The sequence below is a fragment of the Gopherus flavomarginatus genome, chromosome 8 (genome assembly GCF_025201925.1).
Source record: "Gopherus flavomarginatus isolate rGopFla2 chromosome 8, rGopFla2.mat.asm, whole genome shotgun sequence".
Classification (NCBI taxonomy): domain Eukaryota; kingdom Metazoa; phylum Chordata; order Testudines; family Testudinidae; genus Gopherus; species Gopherus flavomarginatus.
Genome location: NC_066624.1, coordinates 111,855,805 through 111,879,983, shown reverse-complemented (window position 1 = coordinate 111,879,983; position 24,179 = coordinate 111,855,805). Strand labels below are relative to the sequence as shown.

The 24,179-nt window shown below is 43.9% G+C and overlaps 1 protein-coding gene across 1 annotated transcript; it reads right to left on the bottom strand.

Annotated features, from left to right (window-relative positions):
- Positions 1-345: 345 nt before the first annotated feature.
- On the bottom strand, positions 346-24,179 carry OSTN (osteocrin). The gene is made up of 5 exons (XM_050964836.1): positions 24,133-24,179; positions 15,833-15,931; positions 10,802-11,019; positions 3,428-3,524; positions 346-2,760 (listed from the first exon to the last, which is right to left on the bottom strand). Exons 2-4 carry the CDS (start codon positions 15,929-15,931, stop codon positions 3,440-3,442), a joined length of 402 nt encoding a protein of 133 aa, XP_050820793.1. The 5' UTR covers positions 24,133-24,179; the 3' UTR covers positions 346-2,760; positions 3,428-3,439.

Sequence of the window (24,179 nt, the reverse complement as noted above, 5' to 3'; positions counted from 1 at the left end):
CAACCACCAAGAGTCTTGGGTTAAGTAGAAACAACCTCTGGGGCAAATTAGTCCCTAAATGAAGTTTCTTGCACTTTCCTCTGCAACTTGGAGAAGAGAAATCTTTACCCCCCTCAGGCGCCACTTGGACAGCCATTTTTTCCCCACCATAACCACACTTTGTCCGTGGCAATAATATGAGCTGATTTGCTGCTCTGAGAATCCTGATACTCAGGGACCACACATAAGACAATGTAAACATATTTTCACAAGATGTTCACTTGTGTTGATTTATTAGCAGACACCCCATAAAGGCCTCTGAATGGTTTTGTGAACAGAGGAAAACAGGTAAAGTTGCTACACAGTACATGTCACAGTATCATCACCTCATGTTTGCTAACCTCCATGCTATGTACAAAAACCTTGGCCAGCGTGATTCGGCTGTGAGAACTGCAGTGGTGCCCAGGCTTACTCTTTTCTCTCCAGTTTTAACACAGATCTTTCACAGACCTCCTAATGCTTCCTATTTAAATAGGACTTTTCATCCATTGATTTAAAAAGTGCTTTGCAAACAAATTTAAGCCTCAGAACACCCTTTCGAGTTAAGCACTGGTAGATGAACTGAGACAAAGAGAGGCTACATGATTTGCCCGTAGTAAAACAAGCAATCCAGTGGCAGTTTGGAAGAGAACCCAGGAGTCCTGACTCCCAGTTCCCTGCTATTACCAACATCCAGGAGTCCTTCCCCAAGTTTAATGTTCTCCTGCATGGTGGAGAAATTTCTGTACATGCCTGTAGACTGCAATATTCATCTGTGGTTAGAACAGAGAAAAGGGCTTACACTGGCCAATAGTTATGCAGTACATTTTATTGTAACGTAGTTTTAGCATCCCAACATAATGCATTAGCTCTGGATTTCTCCAGTCTGAGCCTCCCCATGTGTGTAACCGGGAGAGAGTCCCCCTCAGACTGCACGTTTAAAGAAATAAGCAGAATTCAACACAAATTTCAGCAGACCCCAGAAAAATGGGAGTAAATGAATGAGGCGACTCGTCATGTCTCAGGCACAGCCCTTCTTTCTTTCTGTAACATTGGAGATTTCAGTCTGGGACTGTGATCGTTTGTGACTATGCTACAACATCAGTGGTTAAAAGATAATAGCTATATATATATATATATTTTAAAAAAGGCAGAGAACTGACAACAAAACCCATCTTTTCCTATCTGACAGAGAAAATTGGTGTGTGCCATCCCACGGTCCATTCAAAGGCAGATACAACAAACAGCGGAGCTATGCGGCTGTGAAGGCCAAAGTGCCTTGGAGTATAGATTTGTGACAGGCTACAGCTATGAAATCCTATGAGGCCACAGCTTTGTAAGAATCGAGAAGTTTTCTAAACTAGAAATGTTGACAAAAATAAAGATTTATGTGAAAATTCCTCGTTTACAACCAGCTTCAGTTCCAGTCACGGGGAGCGGAGTGGGGAAGGAGGGCAGGAACTGTCAGGAAACATTAGTTCCTCTTGGGGACTTGTCTGGATTCCTCCTTACTCAGCCATCTTTCAACTGGAGGCCAGTCTCCCTCCTCTGCGTAGTACATGAGATCAGAAGGTGGATGCTTAATTCACTACTCCATATAGGCCACAGCCCACCTGCTAAAACTGGGTTTTGTGGCACATTGCTGCTTGCTGCCTTGCTTCAGTCACACCTAAAAGAAAGAGTCTGGTATGGCCCAGCCTCCTATGGTCCCATCCTGACATAGTTCCTTTCCTAGATGACACTATATGATTATTCCTAATGACAGATTGGTACAAATCACCTTTGGAGTTTGGATACTGATCTGAGTTATCCAGCTGACTCCCCTTTCTTTGTAATGGACTGGACCCAAATTCCAGCACTGAACACCCCCAGCTTCAGGAAAAATCAGATCTGGATGCAAATCCAAACACTGGAATTAAGCTACATCTCTGTCCCTGGTCATGTTTTACAGAGTGAGAGAAGGAAGAGAGGGTGAAATCTCCTTGTCCTAACACTTCAGGGAGCTAAAGCCAGGTGCTCTATGAAGGTGGCTCAGAGGCTGTGTCACCTCCTACTTGGAGGGCACCTCCAGTTCATCCCATGTATGTACAAGAAGGAGTGAAAGGAACTAAGCAGCTCAGAGGTGTAAGGGAAGTAACAGCCTCACCAAGTTTCAGCGTCTGTCAGATGAAAAGATTCATGACATAGATACAGGAGAGGTAAGGGAAAGATTGTTACAAATATCAGGCTAAATCCTAAGGTATTTACGCAGGCTTTATTCAGTAAACTCCTGCTGACGTCAGTAAAAGTTTTGCTTGAATAAGGACTGAATAAAAGCTGGATTTGTCCCCTTAAGCCACATGAAACGAAAAGCCAACCCTCTTGAGTGAAATTTACAAAGCAATTCTGCCTTCCATGGAGTGCTGTTGGCATCTCTAAAAGTTTTATTTTTCTTCAAAAATTCTAATAGTCCTTGCTAGGATAAGAAACTTTTATGAGTTTAAAAAAAATAGTCATGCAGTGAAATTATATACACTCATTTTCTGTTCCCTTTTATTGTCAGACTAAAACATCGCTGTGAGAATGTTCTGATTTGATGGATTGAATCTGTTACTGTTTGTAAAATACAATGTGAAATAGATTTTGCAGCAGGTCAATTCCTTAAATGTTGAATCATTAATCAATGACGAGACACACTGTGAAGCATCTTCCATATCTCTGTGACATTCCGAATACAGCATCAATCATCCAGCATAGATGCACCTGCAGAAAAAAAAAGCAGTGAAAGTTACATTGTCCTAGTCAGAAACTCAAAGCCCCAGACAAAGATACTCTAAAAAGGTCTATGAAAGACAAGCAAAGTTAGGTATATTGGATTTGTTGTGGGGGTCATAAATTCCTAACTTCTTTTGGCATCAAAGCTAAATACACAGAGCTAAAGCAATGTTATATAGAATCATAGGAATGTCAGGCTGGAAGGGACCTCAAGCAGACATCTAACCCAGCTCTCTGCGCTGAGGCAGGACCAAGTAAACCTGGATCACCCCTGACAGGTGTTTGTTCAACCTGTTCTTAAAAACCTCCAATGACAGGGATTAAACAACCTCCCTTGGGAGCCTGTTCCAGAGCTTAACTACCCTGAGAGTTAGAAAGTTTTTCCTAATATCCAGCCTACATTTCCCTTGCTACTGATTAAGTCCATTACTTCTTGTCCTATCTCCAGTGGACTTAGAGAACAATTGAACACAGTCCCCTTTATAACAGACCTTAACATATTTGAAGACTGTTACCAGGTCCCCCCTCCTGATGACATGAAGTCATCTTTCCACAGATTTGACCTCCAAATCCACTGACATCACATGAGCTTGCAGGTCTGTAACCAAGAGCAGCACTGGATCCCAGGCGCCTAAACATTGCTTTGATGACTTACTTGCACTATCTGCTAACCTCTGGTGCTGGTGAGACGATTCTTTCCGATTCGGTCGAGAGGAATTCCAAATCGTCGCTTGGGCAACTCCACCACTTTCCTGCACAAAAGAACAGGGCAAAAACTGGTAAGGATACTTCACAGGAGTAACCTAAAAATGTTTGCATCTTTGCTTCCTCCATTTCACACCTGTCTTGGCAATGGGGTATGGTCAGGGCAGGTCTGTTGTTAAAGATGGAGGTTCTGGACAGTTACTCAAAATAAGTTGTTTTGCATTTCATAAACTGCTGCCTCTATAAGAAAACTACCCCTGCTGGGAGCATAGAGTTACAGCTGTTTACAGAAAGGCTGAATTTGGTCCATTATCCCCATTTGGTAGTTGTTCATCTACTATTCAAAGAAGAGGAAAAAGATTTTTAAAATGTAAACGGGAATAGTATTTATGCAAAGTTTCATTCACTCATGGAACTCATTGCTGCAGGATATTATTAAGGAAATATCAAATATTAAGTTACAAAGGCTGGGAAACCTTATTTTTCAGGCCTGTCCTCCTCCAAAGTACAATGGTGCACAGTCAGGTATTTTGTGGGGTTTTATACCTTCCTCTGAAGCACTCAGCATTGTCCACTGTCAGAGATAAAAACACCAAAGGCAATGAACCATCAATCTGAGTCACTGCAGCAAATCCGACCTTGCCAATGTGTCACAGCAAAACTGAATAGTTCCTCCAAATGTTGTAACCAGCAGGAAAATATTGAGAAGGATGGACTCGTCTTCTAGTGCCAAAGAAGCAACAGATGTTGTGTTGACACAACTGATGTTCCATCCTACATGACCTGGGGTAAGTACACTCCCATTACGCCTTCTTCTCCTCTTCCTCCTCCCACTCCTGATCTACCCCCTCCCTCCTCTGCTCTCAGTGTCCCTTGCACCAGGGGCTGCAGCAAAGATGCTGGAGAGGGGTCTCTGTACCTGCTGTAGTAGGTCCACAGGCTGGGGTCATTCTGTGGGGATGGAGGCCTCCCATATGGCCCCTTTGCACCAGCCCAAGTGGCGCAGAGGGCCACATGGCAGCGCTGAACCGATCCTCCTCTTTTTATGTTGCTCATGAAACAAGACTGTAAAATGAAACCAATTTCACTTCCTGTACCCAGCCCTGCCCCTGGCTTCCCCCAGGCCCTCTCCCTGTCTCCTCTGAACTCACTCTCCCTTCCCCGCTTCCTCTTGCCTCTCTCACACCACCAGTGAACAGTTGCAACTTTGTCAGCTTTTCCTGCTGACCCTGACGGGCCTCTCCTCCCACTGGTAGGCTGCTGGCTGCACACCCGTGCCAGCGCCGTTAGCAAGGAGTAGCACTTGCTGGCATGCACTGCGTGTTGCTCCAACCATCTTTGGCAGCCCTGGGGAATCCACAGGCACGTTCCCTTGGCCTGCAGGCGAGGCGGAGAATGTTACAGGGCCAGTGTTAGTAAAAACCGAGGCCTTTCGAGGAAAGAGGGTTGGATCCGCGGTCATGTTTCAAACCCACAGAGTTCCAGGCCCTTTGAAATCTCCTCAGACCCGTTCCTCCATCCTCAACTCAAACAGCAGCAGCTCGGCTCTGCGGTCAGCCAGTAGCTTACTAAGTATAAGTCCAGGGGGGCCTTCTCACTGAAAGCACCTCCTCTCCGCATCAATTTAATTCATTCGAAACGAAGGGCAGGATCTGAGCCAAGCTCTGCTCCGTTCGACTGTCCAGAAGCCCCTTACATTCGGGGCTCCCATGAAGACCACTTGCCCTTTCCCTAAACTCTGCAGATGCCCAGCTCTTCCACCACGTTCCCTCCCCCTACCCCGTACGGGGTGACCAAGCCCAGAAAGGTTATGGGGCAGGACGGTAGATGAAGGTGGAGCCAAGTCCCTAAAGGGTTTGAAAATCAAGGCCAGAGAGGAATTACTGAGGGAGGCCATAGGGAAGAGAGGGAGGGGGTGTGACTAAAAGGAATGGGATGGGAAATAGAGGGTGAATCCCAGGAAATCAGCCTGACTGCAAGCCACGGCTATGTGCCAGGGTGAACAAAGGGTTAACTCAAACTCAGCTCCTCACTCCCCTAGAAGCCGGGCTCCAGGGGAGGGCTGGAAGGAGGGGCAGATGCCTTAGGCAAGGTCCGACTCCAAGCTCTGGGGGCCCAGGTCCGGGCTGAGCCCCAGGGTGGGCAGGGCTCTAGGTGCTGAGTATTGTGTGTTACTTTCTTGTGATAAACACTAAGGGGCTGATCCTGTCCTCCCAGATAACACCGTGGCGGCACATGGGGCAGGACATGCGCGTCGACAGGCCGCGGGTGAATTCCCCCGGTGCAGAAGGAGCGTTGGGTTAATGCCAGGGGCAGGAGGAGAGTAGCCATAGAGCTTTGAGCTGCAGTCAAATCCATAGGCAGCTCTGGGGGCTGCTCTAACTTACGTCAGAGGCCATTTCAGCAGCCCAGAAGCTGGGTGGTTCAGCAGTAGTCTAAGGTCACTTCTCCCCTTGCCCTGCCTGTCCTGGGGCAAAGGCTTTCCTGGCTGTGACTTGGGTTTTTTTAAATCATTCTGCGTAGTCACTTCACTAGCTTTCAACCATTAGCTTGCAGGATGCTCTCTGAAATGAAGTGCACGTGGTGAGGGTGATCCATTGTTCTGGACATTTCAAATAGAGTCCGCAAATCATGGGGAGGGTGAGAAGGTAAGGTACAGGGGGGAAGCATCCTGCAGGGGTAGAAGGGATGAAATAGAGGAGACCTAATAGCTGTTTTCCAGTTTCCTTTCTAAAAATGGTTGTTTGCAATGCAACGTTTAGACAACTCAATAGCCGCAAACATGAGCATGAGATTTCAATCATTGGTTTAAACGAACAGAACCAAAAGGTGAGATATTCCTAGCTAAACCTTCCCTTGTGTCTTTCACCCTGACCAATATGGCCATGCAGGCAGGAAAAACAAAACGTTTCATGAAAAACTGAGCATGGTTTTTGAGAGTGGAGGAACTTGCATTTCACCCATAAAAGCACCGCCACTTTGCAATAAAAACCATGGTGTTTCTGCAAACACCTAGTGAATTCCCACCTGGGGACTAATCCTAATTTTTGTCCTTGGAGAAACTTTACAAAGAGTTGGAGGACTGGAAAATGAACTCTCTTCACTCTCTTGGGCCTTGTCTTCACTAGGAAACATGGCATGTCCTTAACTCCAGGTAGCTACAGTGTAAAATCCTAGTGAAGATCGGGCAGTTTGAAGTTTTCACAAGAGTTAGTGGATCAAGGTAAACCATAGGATCCCCCAAAGTCTTTAACTCGTCCTGCTAAAACGTGTGAAAACTGCCAGTTGCCCTGGTCTTCACCAGTGTTTTACTTTGTATTAGCTAACTTGTGTTAAGAACACACCTTTTTTCCCTGCGAGGGAATCAGAGGCATCAGGCAGCGTGCAGTTCTGCTCTCTGTCTGTATTTGGTTGGATATAAGGAGGACTTAATTTTCCAGAGCTGCCAATCTGCTGCCTTTCAGCATCGCTAAATTCACTGTAAAACTGGAACTCAAAACCCAAACTGTCACATAGCTCCCAGGCCCAGACTAACCAAGGTGCACTCAGTGCACTTGCAGAGGGACCCATCTCCGAGGAGCCCTCAGCCACCAGAAAACCCCCCAAACCAAGTAGCGCTATGACGCTGTGCCCCAGGTCACAATGGCACTCACTCAGATTTGGCCCAGCTGCCCCTCCATCATGTCAGAGGAGTGGCCAGGCCACGCCTGGGAGTGTAGAGGTTGGTGATGGGAGCCAGCAGACCTGGGTGGCTGGGATAAGGAGGAGCCACTGTCGCCCAGAGTGGAGTGCTGAGTTGTGGGGATGTGGCCAGGAGGGTCCTGGGGGCAGTGGGTGTGAGGGATATGGGGCAAGTGCTGGGGGGCAGTGGGGTTGGGGAATGGGATGTTGGTGGGGAAGGGGGGATGCTAGGGGCTGTGGCTGGTGGGGCTGCAGTGTTGGGGGCTGCAGTCAGCAGGATGTAAGTCAGGGCTTCTGGGATGTGCGTGGGGGAGCTCTCGGGATCAATGGGGGCTGGTGGAGGGTTGTTGGGATAGATGTGAGGCGGGGGGCATTTAGGGGGTCTGTGTGGGGCTGGGTACGTAAGGAATCTGGGGAGCCCCCCAATTTCCATAGTGGTCAGGGTCCCAGAATTCTTTAATTTGGGCCTGATGTTTCCCATCAAAAGCAGGTTCAGAGAAGGGCTACTAGGATGATTCGAGGAAGGGAAAACCTATCTTATGAGAGGAGACTCAAAGAGCTTGGCTTGTTTAGCCTAACCAAAAGAAGGCTAGGGGAGATCTGATTGTGCTCGATAAATACATCAGAGGGATAAATACCAGGGAGGGAGAGGGATTATTTAAGCTAAGTACCAATGTGGACACAAGAACAAATGGATATAAACTGACCATCAGGAAGTTTAGACTTGAAATTAGACCAAGGTTTCTAACTATTAGAGGAGTGAAGTTCTGGAACAGCCTCCCAAGGGGAGTAGTGGGGGCAAAAGACATATCTGGCTTCAAGACTAACCTTGATAAGTTTATGGAGGGTATGGTATGATGAGATAGCCTAATTCTGGCAATTAATTGATCTTTGACTATTAGCGGTAAATAGCCCACTGGCCTGTGATGGGATGTTAGATGGGGTGGGATCTGAGTTACTACAGAGAATTCTTTCCTGGGTGCTGGCTGATGAGTCTTTCCCACATGCTCAGGGTTTAGCTGATCGCCATATTTGGGGTCAGGAAGGAATTTTCTTCCAGGGCAGATTGGAGGAGGCCCTAAAGGTTTTTCGCCTTCCTCTGCAGCGTGGGGCACGGGTCACTTGCTGGAGGATTCTCTGCAGCTTGACGTCTTTAAACCATGATTTGAGGACTTCAGTAGCTCAGTCATAGGTTAGGGGTTTGTTACAGGAGTGGGTGGTTGAGATTCTGTGGCCTGCATTGTGCAGGAGGTCAGACTAAACGATCATGATGGTCCCTTCTGACCTGAAAGTTTATGAATCTGTGATTCATTGGAACAAAGTTAAGGCGTTTTATGGTTGAGCTGATCCCTCTTGTGGCCATCTGCAGCAATGACAGGGACTTTCAGCCCATCCTGCAGAGCGTCTGTCTGCAGAGCTTCTGTGCATCTATCTTCACCTGTCGGCCAAGCAGGCCTTGATACTGGGCAGGAAAATCAAAAGGAATTTTGTTTAAAAACATTATTTGTGCCTTTGTGACGCTTACTGGAGTCTCCATCGCTTCAATCTCATCTAAAAGCTCGTCTTCTCTTGCTTTTGTCTATGCTTTCCAAAGCTTCTTAATGTTAACAAAGAATAGGTGAAATCCGGGACAAAGTGAATGGCCACTTTGCCATTGACTTCAGTTGGGCTAGGATTTCACCCAATCTCTGCTGTAATTTTCTTCTGTGTGAGCGTATATCACGGCACTGTATTAATGCAGGCCGTAAAGTCTTCTTCAGCGTTTGAGAGCTTTTCAAGCCATTACATTCAGGATCTCTAAACACCCTTGAGCTAAAGGTGTTACAGTAGCAGGCTGTCATCCCATGGAGAAGGCAGAGACTCTGGCATTGTTTTACACGTGCCCTAGTATATACACTAAGAAACATTTTGTATTTGGTCTACATGACCAAACAGCATTCTCTTGGTCTATACACTAGTGTGGTCATTGTATAGGGTGATCCGAGGATGCTGGGTAGAACAGTAGCTGTGTAAAACGTAGGGATCAGAGAAATTCAAATGGCTTCAACATTTGGTTCATCCAGGAGCCAAAAGCTTGTCTACTTCTCCGAGCAATGAAACCCTCGAGGGTGAAACCGGGGCTGGAAATGTCATAAAAAGAGATATTTGGTGATACTCTGGCACTTCTGAGTTTAGCTAGACCTCGATGAAACTGGTTTTGATTTGACAGATGTCATGAGAAATATTGGCCCATTTCTCAAACTTCCTTCTCCCCTTCTTCAGATATTTTGCTTTCTCTGTAATTTAGATCAAATCAATATTTTTATATCTAAAATATGAATTTCCATGGCTTCTTTTGAAAAAAAGGTTCATTTTTGCTCCCCAAAACAGCCAAATTTTGCTTAAAAACCCCATGCACTTACTGCAGTTATTTTTTTTCACAGAAATGGGCGCATTTTGATTTCATAGTGAGCTGTAAGGGCAAAAAACCCTGCCTGAGGTTAAATCATTTCACCTTTCACCCCCTACTGGCCAGAGCCTGTAAGTGCAGAGCTAGTATTAAAGCTGATTAATTGCAAAAATGTCTTTGGAAAAACCAATTTTGGACAATGTTGGCTAGCTCTAGTGAATATTTTTCACTTCCAAATTAAACATAGTCAGCCAAACTTTTATAGAACTCAGTAAAAATTCTAGTTCCAGGTTTGTGGTGAGTTTTGGGTGAAGGCTTGGATCAGGTTTTATTTGATCTTAACTTTGTTCACCCATCCATACGACGGTCCCTCTCCAGCAAATCACTTAAGCGAATGCCTAACTTTAAGCACGTCACTAAGTGCTTTGCTGGTTTGGGGCTGAAAGGTGAGGAAAGATGGTCACCAGCAGCAAATAGCAGGGGAGGCGAAAGAGAGCGATCTCAGTGAGCACTTTCCGTTCCGATGAACATCAGACATCCTGCAAGTCTTGCCCAGCAGCCACACGCATCTCCTTTGCCTTCTTAGTTCTCATCTCCTTGCCTCATTCCGACATAAAGCCCCTTCTCCTCTTAGGTGAACAGTCAAGATATCAGGCCTGAATATTACCAGGTGCATTGTAGGATAGGTACACTGTACGGGCTTTGCTCAGACCCAGTCTCAGTGAAACCAATAGACCAGGATCTTGAAGACCTTACTCAGGATGCCTTCCTATCATGTACTGTCCATGACTCGTCTGCACACTACAGTGTCGGTCAAGATTTGCTGTGTAAGACGCCCTTTCACCAGCCATCTGTTCTTGGAAACTTTTCCCTCCCAACCCCCCTTCACTTTTAAACCCCAGACAGTATATATTCCTGGAAGAGTTTTACTGCCTAAAGAGCCTTTTAAACTGAAGGGCCATTAACATGAATGAAAAAGGATGCGCTGGAGGAATAATTTTTCCTGGATGTCTCTTGTAGGTTGATTAGGGCTACAGGGATAAAGCAGCGGCAGAGTGCATTATTTACCATTCATCTTGCAGCAACATTGAGAAGATGAGTAGTCTGCAGTGACTTCAATATACTGACAAATGAATTACCCACAGCCGACCACAGAACTAGCTAGCTAATGAAAATGAGTAGCTTGCGTTTATCTGGTCTATCTATCAATATTCTTTAGCGGTCATCACTATACCATCCGATCACTCAGCTTACCTCTGCTTGCCTTTCAGATCTACCGAACTAGCAGAAAGCCTGTCGAGAGGAGACCCAAACCCTGGGAAACTTCTTTTCTTCTTGGTCTCAATCACGTTATTTTCCAGGGACACTAGCTCATCAAGAAGCAGTAGCTTAGCTGCCAGGTCAGTGGCTGACTTCTCTTCACTGGATGCGGAATGTGCTTCCATGCTTAAGACTATGGAAGAGTCAAAGGGCTGCAAAGGAAGAGGGGGCGGGTTTGCTCAATGTTTCTGTTTTAGGTAAAGAATTTAAATCAGCACAGTGAGCACGCTGCTTGGTACAGCCCATAAATACATTAGAACCGATAAATACTAAAGCTGGAGTAAATCATTGGAATGAGATGATTTCTTATTGAAAATTGGCCACTTTTCCAAGAGGAACTTTTTTAATGTCAGGTTGTTGACATTGTTGAAATTCTTCATTTTTCACAAAAAATTGAGTGACTTTTTAACTGAAATCTTGCTCTAAAATGTTATTCAAAATGGTTATCAACATTTTTTATTTAGTGAAACCTGAGTTTTTGGTAAACAAAAACTTTCCATAATCATTTCAATAACTTTTTTAATAATGTATTCAATGTTTTTTTGAATTCCAATTAAATAATTCTATGAATTTTGGAGGGAAAATTAAAATTTTATTTTCAAACTCTTTGAAATGAAAACAGCTTCAAAACTCTGATATTTTCAGGAAACTGAATTTTGGTTTATGACAGGGTTTCTCAAACAGGACGTGCCGCTTGTGTAGGAAAAGCCCCTGGTGGGCCGGGCCAGTTTGTTTACCTGCCCCATCCACAGGTCCAGCCGACTGAGGCTCCCACTGGCCACGGATCGCTGCTCCAGGCCAATGGGAGCTGCTGGAAGTGGCACAGGCCAAGGGGCGTACTGGCTGCTGCTTCCAGCAACCCCCATTGGCCCGGAGCAGCAATCCATGGCCACTGAGAGCTGCGATCGGCTGGACCTGTGGACAGGACAGGTAAACAAACCAGCCTGGCCTGCCAGGGGCTTTCCTTACACAAGCAGCGACCCCTGGTTTATGACCAGCTGTAGTACATGCCTATACAGTATTTTTCATTCCAAATCACTTTACAAATTTGACAAATTGTTATGCAAAGAATACATCAAAATCATTTCACCTAGCACTGAAATGCTACCAATTCAGAGGTAGGACATGGCATGGTAGCCTTATGCAAGATTAAGACAGGAAATAAAGAACAGAGTGTCCTCTTGAAACTTGCAGGGAATTTGGATAGGCAGGATGTTTTTTGAACTTCATTTAGGACACTTGATGATTGCCCTGTTCTGTTCATTACTTTTGAAACACCCGGCATTGGCCACTGTTGGAAGACAAGGTACTGGGCTGGATGACCCATTCATCTGACCCAATATGATTGTTCTTATGACATTAAAGTTAACACCCTTACTAGACTATATTTATGCATATTGGGTAGCTGACAAATACTGACTGGCCTGTCAATACCGAAGACATAAAAACAGACAATGAAACAATTTGCTCTGCTTTGTAAGAGGCAAAAAACATTGCTCCACGGTTAGCCTTTTTAAAAACAGATGTAAAGCTGACGCCCTGACCACTTTTGGTCATTAAAGAATCTATGGCACTTTTTGGCAGATTAAGAATGTTAGCCTCAGTGCCCTTGCTCAATGATAAAGTAGGAGATTATTCTCTGCCTACTTCAAATTCCCCATTCACTTTCAGTTGGACACAGTCTTCTTCTTCAGTTCCTGACCTAGACACTGGTTTTATTCTGTTGTGTGAATATGCTCGATTCCAAGGGAGGCAGCATTTCAAAGCCAATACATGTCTCCTTCTCAGAGGACAGCACCTTGACATGGTGGGAAGGCTGATAGATATGCTAGTGGGAACTTTAACTCCTGGTAGGGCCACTCAAGCCATACAGGTCAAAGGATAGGGACCAGAAGAAAGGCTGCCATTGGTCCCCTAGGTCAGGGATTGCGTGATAGGCCAATGACTTGTCCTTGTGAAAGAGTGAAGTTAGAAACACAACAAGGGAGCCATCCCAGCAAACAGCCTGAAAGACGGGGATGAGGCTGTGTCATAAACAGATAGCTAAGGCTTAATGTCTCTTTCACCTATAAAAGGTTAACAAACAGTGACCTGTAACATCTGACCAGAGGACCAATCAGGAGAAAAGATACTTTCAAATCTGGGTAGAGGGAGTTTTGGGTGTGAGTTCTTTGTTCTTGGTCTGTTCTCTCTCTGGGCTCTGAGAGGCACCACAAGAATCTCCAGGCTCTCTAATCTTCTGTTTCCAATTTGTAAGTACAATGGTAGAAAGACAATAGGCTTTTACATTGTTTTTCTGTATTTGCAAATGTGTAGTCTGCTGGAAATAGTTTAAATTGTATTTTTTCTGGATAAGGCTGTTTATCCATTTTCTATAAGCTAAAAGACCCTGTACTGGTTACCATCTAAATTGCAGAGAATAACCTTTTATTTTTTATTTCTTTTTTATTAAAAGTTTTGCTTTTTAAGACCTGTTTGATTTTTTTCTCCTAGTTAAGGTTCAAGGGAATTGTGTCTGTACTCACCAGGAAATTGGTGGGGAGAAGGGAAGAATAACTTTTCTCTTTGTGTTAGATTTACGCAGCTTGAATCTGTATTGCCTCTGGGTGAGGGGGAAGAAGGGAGGGGGAAGGTAACACTCCTCTCGGGGTGGTGATTCAAGAAGTTGAATCAGGTGATCTCCTAGTGTTCCCAGGGCGGGAAGGACTGGGAGGAAGAAGGGAGGGGGAAGGGAATGGTTTATTTCCCTTTGTTGTGAGCCTCAAGGAATTTGGGTCTTGGGACCCCCAGGGAAGGTTTTTGGGGGAGACCAGAGTCTATCAGGCGCTCTACTCTAAATCCTGATTGGTGGCAGCCTATCAGATCTAAGCTGGTAATTAAGCTTAGGGGAATTCATGCTAGTACCCGTATTTTGGACGTTAAGGTCCAGAATTGGGAATTATACTATGACAGGCTGTCTTGTTCATGGTTCCTGGGACATCTTGGTCTGATATCCCAGGAATGATTCAGATTCAGATATAAAGGTAAGATAGTAGCAGAATTTTTTCTGTAGTTACTGTAAGAATATCCACATTCATGCAGCCTATGTTTGAAAAATGCGGATGTATTACCTAACCTCCTTCCTTTTGTGCTTCTGCTGTGCGTATTCAGGGAGCCAGTTAGAAATCATTAAAGAAATGGAGTTTACAAATATCTCATTAGGTTGGATGGTCATGGATTGGATGAGGAAATAGAACCCACTGCTAAGGATAGAAAGGTTGCCCCTGAATTGCTGCATTATACTGCAATATTTGTAAAGTGTGTCATCTGGAACGAATGGGCTTCCCTTTATCTTAACAAGCCATCAGGGAAATTCTACAAGTCCATCTACATGTAGAGCTATGTGAACTGTATGCACTCCACATAGATCACAGGTAGGATGCGTTTATTAGCTTGTTTGAGGGTTTAAGAGTAGTTCATTTAGGAAACTCTTTTGCACATGTGAACACTAGTCTGATGAGACTTTAAGGAAGATTAAAAATCTTTCAAGGAAACTTGAAAGCTTTCATCATTTAAAACCCTTCATATATAGCCCATTTTAACAGAAGATCTTGCCAGATATTAAGGAAAAATCCTTGGAAGCTGAGACCTGTTCAAAATTATAAACTCCTCATGGCTTTTAGGGCTGGTTGCAATTTTTCCATCAAAATTGTTTTTTTGACTGAAAAAATTTTGTTATCAAGGGGTCAGCTTTCTGCAGAGAAATTCGACTTTGTCAAAGAAAGGAATACTCCAAAACAGAACATATTGATTTAGAAATGCTGTTTCAGACCCTGATGGGATTTGTTTGGGTGTCTCATGAATCTATTCTCCTCTGTGCTGGTTTTCCGACTATACTGCAGCTCCCATGTTGCATTGCAGTGGCACAGCAAGAGGGCAGATCATGATGCATCATGGGAAATGTAGTCCAACCAGGGAGTCCAGCCTACAGAAGAGACTGATAGCCAGTGGCACTCAAACTACAGTTCCCCTGATACACTGGGGTGCCATGTCTGAATCAATATCTGTTGGGTTTTGGCTCTCATTTTTTCAGTTTTTGATTTTTGTACTAAAAATTTGGTTTTCTATGGAAAATAAAAACATTTCCCTTCCAGCCCTAGTGTATTTTAATTTCTCCACTAAAGAGTGCCCAAAGTGTGGCCTCTGGGTCAGATGTGCCCCATTCACGTTTTATGGTGTGGCCCACAGAATCCCACAGCTTTCATGGGCAGGTGAAGCATGGCAGGACGATAGGTCTTCATCCAATGCTCCTTCTTGATCCAGCTGAAGTCCACTCAAATAAATAAGCAGGATGATATGTGGCTCTTTGGCCTGCACAGGCTGCACCGGCTAAAGAACAGTGTGGTGCAATCCTTGGGCTCCTGGAAAGATGTCAGGGAATCCATCATTTGAGCAAGGTATTTGCCCGTTTACTCTACTCAGTCTCCATGGAGCTGGGTAAATCGTCACAACTTTTATCTGATGAATTTCACCTGTTTGTCTCTTGATAAACAGATCCCCATCTTCCTCAGATCGCCATCCAATACTCCCCACTGTGAATAAGTGGTCACGGATGGTGCCAGTCTTGCATCCTTCTCCCCTAATCCCTGGCCAGAATAGCTGGTGCAAAGAGAGGAGGGGGGAAGTTACTCCATGGGGTGGGATGAAGTACCCTACTCTTCCTCCTCATAGCGAGTGAGTGGTTGGGGAGACACTGTGACTCTGGTTCACACGTCATCCTCTCTTCTGCTCCTGGGGCAGTGCAGCTCTGTGCCACTCGTTACACTCTGCACACGGTATCGTCACAGTGTAACTCGAACCCTGCCCTTAGAGCCCGCTGCCCCCTCATCCCCGTCCTAAGGAGATACCTGTCTCTCCAGCTGTCCCTGGCTTTGAGCTCCCTAGGAAGGGAAGGTGCATGCGGCAGTGTCAGGAATAGTCTCTTACCTGCGGAGCTGCTTCAGCGAGGACAGCAGTGCCGGTGTGCCACCGCAGCAGAGAAAGCGCCAGGACAGACTGCACCACCCCAAACCGAACCTGCAGCATCTGCAAAGCAGAACAACCTATTGAATCACTCCCCACTGACAAGCACAGAGGAGGAAGGGCACGTGACAAGGGCAGCAATGAACAGTTACAAGGACAAGGATGAGCCAGCCCCAAACAGACCAGAGACATGGAGGGGAAATGACTTAGAATCATAGAGTCACAGAATCTCAGGGTTGGAAGGGACCTCAGGAGGTCATCTAGTTCAACCTGCTGCTCAAAGCAGGACCAACCCCCAACTAAATTATCCCAGCCAGGGCTTTGTCAAGCTGGGCCTTAAAAACCTCTATGGATGGAGATTCCATCACCTCCCCAGGGAACCCATTCCAGTGCTTCACCACCCTCCTAGTGAAATAGTTTTTCCTAATATCCAACCTAGACCTCCCCCACTGCAACTTGATACCATTACTCCTTGTTCTGTCATCTGCCACCACTGAGAACAGTCTAAATCCATCCTCTGTGGAACCCCCTTTCAGGTAGTTGAAGGCTGCTATCAAATCCCCCCTCATTCTTCTCTTCTGCAGACTAAACAATCCCAGTTCCCTCAGTCTCTCCTCATAAGGCATGTGCTTCAGCTTCCTGATCATTTTTTTTGCCCTCCGCTGGACTCTTTCCAATTTTTCCACATCCTTCTTGTAGTGTGGGGCCCAAAACAGAGGAGGCCTCACCAGTGCCAAATAGAGGGGAATGATGACTTGCCCAGGTCACTCAGCAGAGCCAGGAGCAGCCCCTGACTTATAGCTTGGTGCCCAATTCTGCCTTCCTTAGGAGCCGACCCAGCTCACACCATCCTGGCTTGAAATCTTGCCATTGATTTGAATGGGAGTTGGGTTGGGGCCTCCAGCCCCAGAAGAAATCTGCTAATCTGCTTATTAATCTTCTTTCCATGCTCAGCCCCAGAGAGCATAATTCAGCTCTGACTCTGCCACTCTCTGTTGACTCTCCTGCTGGAGCTGGCTGTGTAAATACATTCTGATGATGTACAAGAGTTGTTTTATCCTCACTTTCACAGATCTCTCACGAGATCGGGCAGAATATAACCAGCAGAAATGTTTGACTTTGCTCTTGTTTCCCACACTACAAGAGAGATGAAGCAAAGTACTTGGACTCCTGGTTTCAAAGTCCAGCTATAACACATGTGTTCGTTTCTCTTAGGATGACCAGATAGCAAGTATGAAAATTTGGGACAGGGGGTGAGGGGTAATAGAAGCCTATAAAAGGAAAAGACCCAAAAATTGGGACTGTGCCTATAAAATCATGACATCTGGTCACCCTAATTTCTTTGCTTCTCACATGGGTTTTTCCTTGAGTGATCAGAATAACAAGCCACCTTGGCTATTATCTTTGTACTGACATTTGCTAGTAGCAGACGCTGTAGAGGAAGGTATAAAAATGGTGTTAATTTTAATTATTTTTACATGTGTTTTTGTTATCTGGTTTCATACCCTTTTCTTTTGCCCGTAAGGTTTAGGAAATGACTGATATAAACCAGAATAACTCCAGAGGAGTTAAAGGAGAGAGACAAAGGAATGAATAAGGTGAGTCTGATGTGTCCACTCATTCTGAGCAGTGATCCAGAAGCCAACAGAGCTACACCAATTTACAGCAGTTGAGCATGTGGACCATGGTCCCCGCCTTCCCGTTGTGTGCTTTATAATGTGTATTTTTGTACTTGGCTGTGCAATGAAAGGAAAAGCCGCCATCTATCACCTTGCAAAGAACCACATCCTGATTATTTGGATATGGGGAAGTAAAAATAAATGGTGAGGTTAAATGCACCCGTTTCATATGGTTTAATGTCTGCGCTGGTATTCATTCATCCCAGAGACCAAAGAGCTAAAAACGGCATCTGGTGCACTAATAAAAATAAACACTATGGCACCTGCATCACAAAAGACATTTGATTAACCAGCTGGAACTTAACTCTGGCAAAATTAGAAGGAGAGGAAATTGTAGGGACTAAGGTCCTGCTTCTGCTCTCATTGAAGTCAGTTGCAAAAGTACAGTCTCATTGACTTAAATGGGAGCAAAATCAAGGCCAGCCTGAGACCATCTTAACCCCACCACTCCTCAGCCCTGGCCTCTGAACCCTTCTGTATGAGGACAACGAGTGTGGTGCTCCCCTAAACGCTGTCCTCTCCTGCCGCAGAGAAGGATATTAGTTCCCCTGAATTTTGGGCCCACTGAGGTGGGAGAAGGAAGCAGGATTTTCTCTTCTGTGAGTGATTTTGCCCTAAATCATTTTTGCCACTGAAAGCAAAGTCAAAGCCATTGATGATGGCATCAGCTGAACTCACCACAGTCAGGGGTGTTACATTTGTGTATGTCAGACATTAATTTGACCCACCACTTTTAACCATATTCCCGGAGTTTAGCTATTTACACTAGTTACTTCGCTTTCTTCTGTTGTTCATCTATTGTATATTCCGATGTTGCCTGAACAATTCCACTCAGTTCCTTTGTCATTTGGATTTTGTAGATGTCTGTCCCCCTTCTACTTGAATCATGACTCAAACTTAATCTCAGGTAGGGGCTGAAATCTACTGTTCTACCTCCCTACTCCAAAAGAGATGTGAAGTTAAATCTGAACTGCTCTGAGTAAACTTATGACTGCAACACAGCTCCTGGCAGGATTTGTCCTTGTTGTGGGCTAGATTCCAATAGCTTTACTCATGCTGAGTAGCCCTGACTTGACAAATACTCCCACTGAATTCACTGGGTCTACATGAGGAGGTAAGGTGCTACTCCATGTGAATGCATGTCTCAGAATCTGTGCTATCTGAAATAACAGATAAAATTGCATGTCTGAAGTTTCGACATATTTATGGGTTTCACCCATATTTTAGCTCAAAACGCAGCAAAGCTTAAATTCCTGGTGTAATTCAGCATCTTTGTTGGCGTTCCAATTAAAACAGATAAAAGAAAGAACATTTTTCTGCCATATCAAGACAGGATAAATGGCAGCAACCTCTGCACATACCATTTGAAGCGCCTTTCCAACAGAAGACTAAACCAAAGTAGAGCTCTTGACCATCCACAACATGGTAACTCCCTAACATCAGACCCGAGGGCTCTGCAGATATGTTTTTCCTTTTTCTTTTAATAAAAGCGAAATGACATCCCCAAGCCAAGATGGCTGAGCAAAAACCAGACAGGGTAATTCATCGCAGAGTTCAAAACCATTCCCTATCAAAAATGTGAACAGCCATCATTGTTCTTTCTGATTCAAACAATCATATTTCATACCACTCTGAAGACTACTCGGGGCATAAATCACAAGTGGTTTATTTTTCCTGCTTGACAGTTAGCAACAGAACTGAGGCAAGGCTTCATACACTGCAGCACAATCTTTCACTCTCCTGCCATTGTGCATTGATTACTCTCTCACGCAAATTTTAATAGCAACATTGTAACAGCTCCGCACTCCTCCAGAAATTTAGACCTTACTCTTGCAGTGAACAGGAGCAGGCAGGCCCCTGAAGTCAATGGGGCTTTGCTGGGATGTGCGTGTATGGTGTTCAAAGGAAGGATCAGGGTCACGGACTGTCACATATTGCGCAGCATAGACATTAGGTTCTTCATGGCAACAGCATGAAAACTCAGATCTTCCCGCTCTAGAAGCATAGGCCTCTACTATTAGAGGTAAAGGAGAATCTCCATTACCGTTAGTCACACAGGGCCTCTGACATCATCCTTAGCAATTGTAATTCCATCCTGTAGAGGGCAGTGGTGTGCACACTCAGCAACCAGCTCATTGGTTCATGGTGGTTAAGTCCATTAATGGCTATTAGCCAGGATGAGTAAGGAATGGTGTCCCTAGCCTCTGTTTCTCAGAGGTGGAGATGGATGGCAGGAGAAAGATCACTTGATCATTGCCTGTTCTGTTCATTCACTCTGGGGCACCTGGCATTGGCCACTGTTGGTAGACAGGATACTGGGCTAGATGGACCTTTGGTCTGACCTGGTACGGCCATTCTTATGTTCTTATGTTATGTTCTTATTGTACTATTTTGCAATTATTTAGGTGCCATCAAAAGTGGTCTGTTACTACCTGTGCTAGTTAAATGTATCATTTTGTGAGTCTCTCCACTGAGGGTCTTACTCATTGTTGTTAAGATGCAGATGGCAGAGTATTTTATCTGAAACAAGGATATGAGCTACTAACAGATGCACTGGAGGACCTGGAAAAAATCCTGCTCCCATTGAGGTCATTAGGCAAACTCACACGGATTTCTGTTGAAGTAGGACTGTGCCCTCAAGTGCATTCATTACCATAAAAGCCAAGATACTCCCATATCAGAAATGTCAGTGATTTCAGAAAGTTCTGGGAAGCCTTGCTTAAATGCAAGTGGAATTCTCAGTAATACCATGAAAATGTATGATGAAGGGGAAAAATACCGCGGCTGAATCCAGCACACAAATAGCTAAGCATTGCTCTTCTGTTCTCATCCCACAGATGAGATACGACACACTCTGCAGAAAGCAGTCCATTATAAAAAGACACTGAAGTATGGGACTCACTGGAAAATGCATTCCATAAATTATAAACAGTTAAAGCCAGATACTCTCTGTTGTTAATAATGCATTTGCTGAAGTAAGTTTTGATCTTTAAGTTTTGGAAATCCACATCAATTCTTTTATTATATATATGATGCAGTCAGAATTAGCTTTCTCTATGATCATTTCAAACTCCCTTTTACTATTAATCTGGTTAGTGCAATGACTGTTCAGACTCCTGAGAATGTAGGGAAATAGCTCATGGCAGGCTTCGTCTACTTAAATCTACTAGGATTTTCCAAATCTCATATTTAAAGTGGATGAACTTTGGCCAAGAATGCAAAAGTGATGAGTGATGTTGGGGGTCCATCTGGGGGGCTTCATTTTCAGAGGGCGAGTACTCAGCAATTTCTGAAAATCAAGCTCCTTCAAGGTGTCTGAAGATGAGCACTCAAAATCATTAATCACTTTTGAAAATCTTGACTTTGATGTATACCTTCACTCTAACCGCACAGTTTTGCCAATGCTTTATCCTTATTGCCTGTGTTATCTTGCCATCTTGGCAATTATTTCCCTGCTATTTTGATCTATGTTAAATTGTGCTTAAACATTTTCTTGCTTTTAAACTTTGGAAAGAAGGAGATGTGGTGAGAACACGTACATGTAGATGGTTGCTCTGGCTGGTTGCTCATAGACTTCAACTGGAAGTTTATCATCACACCAAAAATAGCAGCCTGGATTTTGTGGCACCAGCTATCCACCTGAATACAAGCCCTGTTATTTTTAGTGCACTAGCTTAAGTGGAGCTAGCAAGTGTCAGTCTCCCTGGGCTGGAAGGCTCAGTTCCCGCTTTCCTATAATAGCAACAGGCATTCTCTTTGCTTCTCTTCTCTAGGGGACTTGCCTGTGTAAAGGGCCTGATCTTCCAGTTATACAAATGGGAGAAGCCGCTTTACTTCGGTAGGGCTACTCATGTTAGTAAGGGCTAAATCTCAGAATGTCAAATTCTCATCACTGCTACAGGATGTATTTTTAAGAGGAGTTTTTAAGAGGAGACTAGACCCTCCCGCCCCCGTGTGAACATCTGCACTCGCACCAACATAAATCGGTAGTCACTCAGCTGCAGTCCATGGAGTTACACAGATGCAAAAGCAGTAGGAAGAGGATAATCAGGGATGGTCACTGTTTGCTCATTTGAATATTATGTACAGCCCAAATAGTCCATGCGGGATATTCTAGGAACGTTTTCCTGGGAATTAGCAGGAGTTACACAATTTGGACAGCTTGCAAAGCTAAGAACAATCTGTACCTGACTATCACCCACCACAAACAAACATTTAATAACAGCAAATGAAAAGCACTTTGTCTGAATGCAATCATGCTTGGACACCAAATGTATCAGCCACAAATGACTGACAAAATCCACCTAGGAAAAAGTGCTAAATAAGCAGATTTTTTACAACACACAAGAAAAGAGCCATTAATGAGAAGCACCGATTTCCACCTTTGCTAAGCAAGATAATTGAAATAACTTTATAGCATTCTTGGTATGCACTATGGAAAACAAAACTTTATTAGACTGTTATCCATGCCAACAAAAGCTCAGCTCCTAAATCATTTATATATTTACCAAATAAGCAGGCCAACTTTTCTAAATGTTTCTAATCACAGTTACATTGACATTTTAAGACTTCTTTTTAAAAAAGCTTTGTTTGCTCTTCAGGATAAGAACTAACAGCTCTTCAGTGTCACAGGCTTGCATGCCTTCAGCATTTAAAAATAAAGAAAACAAACCTTTAAAACAACCAGAAAGAGGAAATATACACAGAGGTGAAATGTACAGGGATATAGACTAGGTTTTTATTCACAGGTGCAGAGGAAATTTCTCTTTTCTTAACAATGGAGGGACATAAGTGGAAGTTCTGTGTACAGATAAGTGCAGACTATGTTATTTGAGCAGAATCTAGTGCCCATTACAACCAGTTAAAATATACTTCCATAATTATACAGATAAAGCTCTCAAGATCAGCTCTGAAAAAGAGAAGAATGTCATTACAGTGGTAATATAAATGGCTCAAATATTAGCTGTGATGTAATGGATGATAGATATATATTACCCTTTTGAACAAAGATCGAAACTGATTATCGGTGAAGAAAAAATTGATATCTGGGTGAAGATGTACTGTAGGTTGAAATTGTAGGTGATCTATTTCTTTGGGCAAACTCAGAAGAATATAAAGGTGAGTTACAACCATATTACAAGCAATCTGTAGACAGTTGATGCATGTTTTGAACTTGCTCAGTAAAATAACAGTCCTAGAACTCAGAGATACACTTAGCAGTTAGACGAAGTTCGAGTTTTACAAATCCAGATCCATCTGAAATCAGCAGGGCAGGATTTTACTGGGAGTATTGATAAGCACCATTGCTCCAAACAGTAAAACTTTGCACTTATATAATCTTGATAATTTATTTCACAGTGTTTTTTTTTATCCATAGACTTCAAAGTGTTCTACAAAGAAAGGGCAGCAGGATCATCTCCATCATATAGATGGGAAATTGAGGTCCTGAGATGTTGTTAACTCACACCAGCGTCATGAATAATCTCCTGATTCTCAGCCCTATGTTCTACCCATTAGAGATGCTGCTGCTTCTAAAGTGAACAGCCAAATAAGCCAGTAGTGCACGCTCCCGTGTTTTAAGAACTGCAGAGATTTGAACCCCAATGAACAAAGCCCATGTTGGCTCCCCAAGAAAACTCCCCCTGTTCCCTCAACTGCCTCCAGAGTGCAGACTTGAAAGTTCTTTACATTTACACACTAAGTGACCCCAGTTATGGAGGCAGAAAGAGAGAGAGAGTGAGATTTTGAGCCCAGTACAAAGAAAGTGCAATTACAATCACTGGGCCAGACTATGTTTTCAGTTACAACAGTGCAAACCTGAGTTACTCCAAATCTGGCCCATCATTGATATTAGGATGTCCCTTGATCCTTAATGCTCTTCTGTAGATTTAGGAGCTTTACAAAAGGAGAATAATAAAGAACTTGCTGGCTAAGAGGTTTCCCTGATCTAATTTCTTCATCTTGTGCCTTAAAACATGTTACAGGTAACATCCATGTAAACATGTCACTAAGAATCCATTATTTATTAAAGCAAAGCAATCAATCAAGCTATTTAACTAGATTGGCTCTTTAATTCCTTTAGAGCCGTAAAATGCATTTGATTTATTCTGAGTAGAACATAACATTCAAATGGGAAAAATCAAGGAAAAACAAGTAAAATACCACTATTATCTAGCATCTAGAGAGCACCTTACATCTTCTAAGCACTGCACAAGCATAAAAGCAAAAAACCTCTTTAATAGGGATGCACTGTTTGACACTTCTTATTTACATGCTAACTCCTTAGCTAATGGAACTATGTTTCTGTCTTCTATTATTAGTTCATTTCCAGTACCCAAATTACCGGGAGATGTGCTTCTTACTGTTGTACCCCAAAATGCCAGGAGGAATTGCACTTTTCCCATCAGACATGTGCATGTGTGTATTTTGTGCTTGCTTGTTAATTTCAAAATGTTCAGTGTTCATATGCTTAACAAAGAAAGCAAATATTGAAAGAGTTTCTGTAAACAAAGCAGCAGACACACACAAAAATCCCAGACACCCGCCGCCCACCACACACACAGCCCAGTTCCTCGCTTATCTTACCTTGCCTTGGATACAAGCAACCCCAACTTTGATGGATCTTGCTAGGA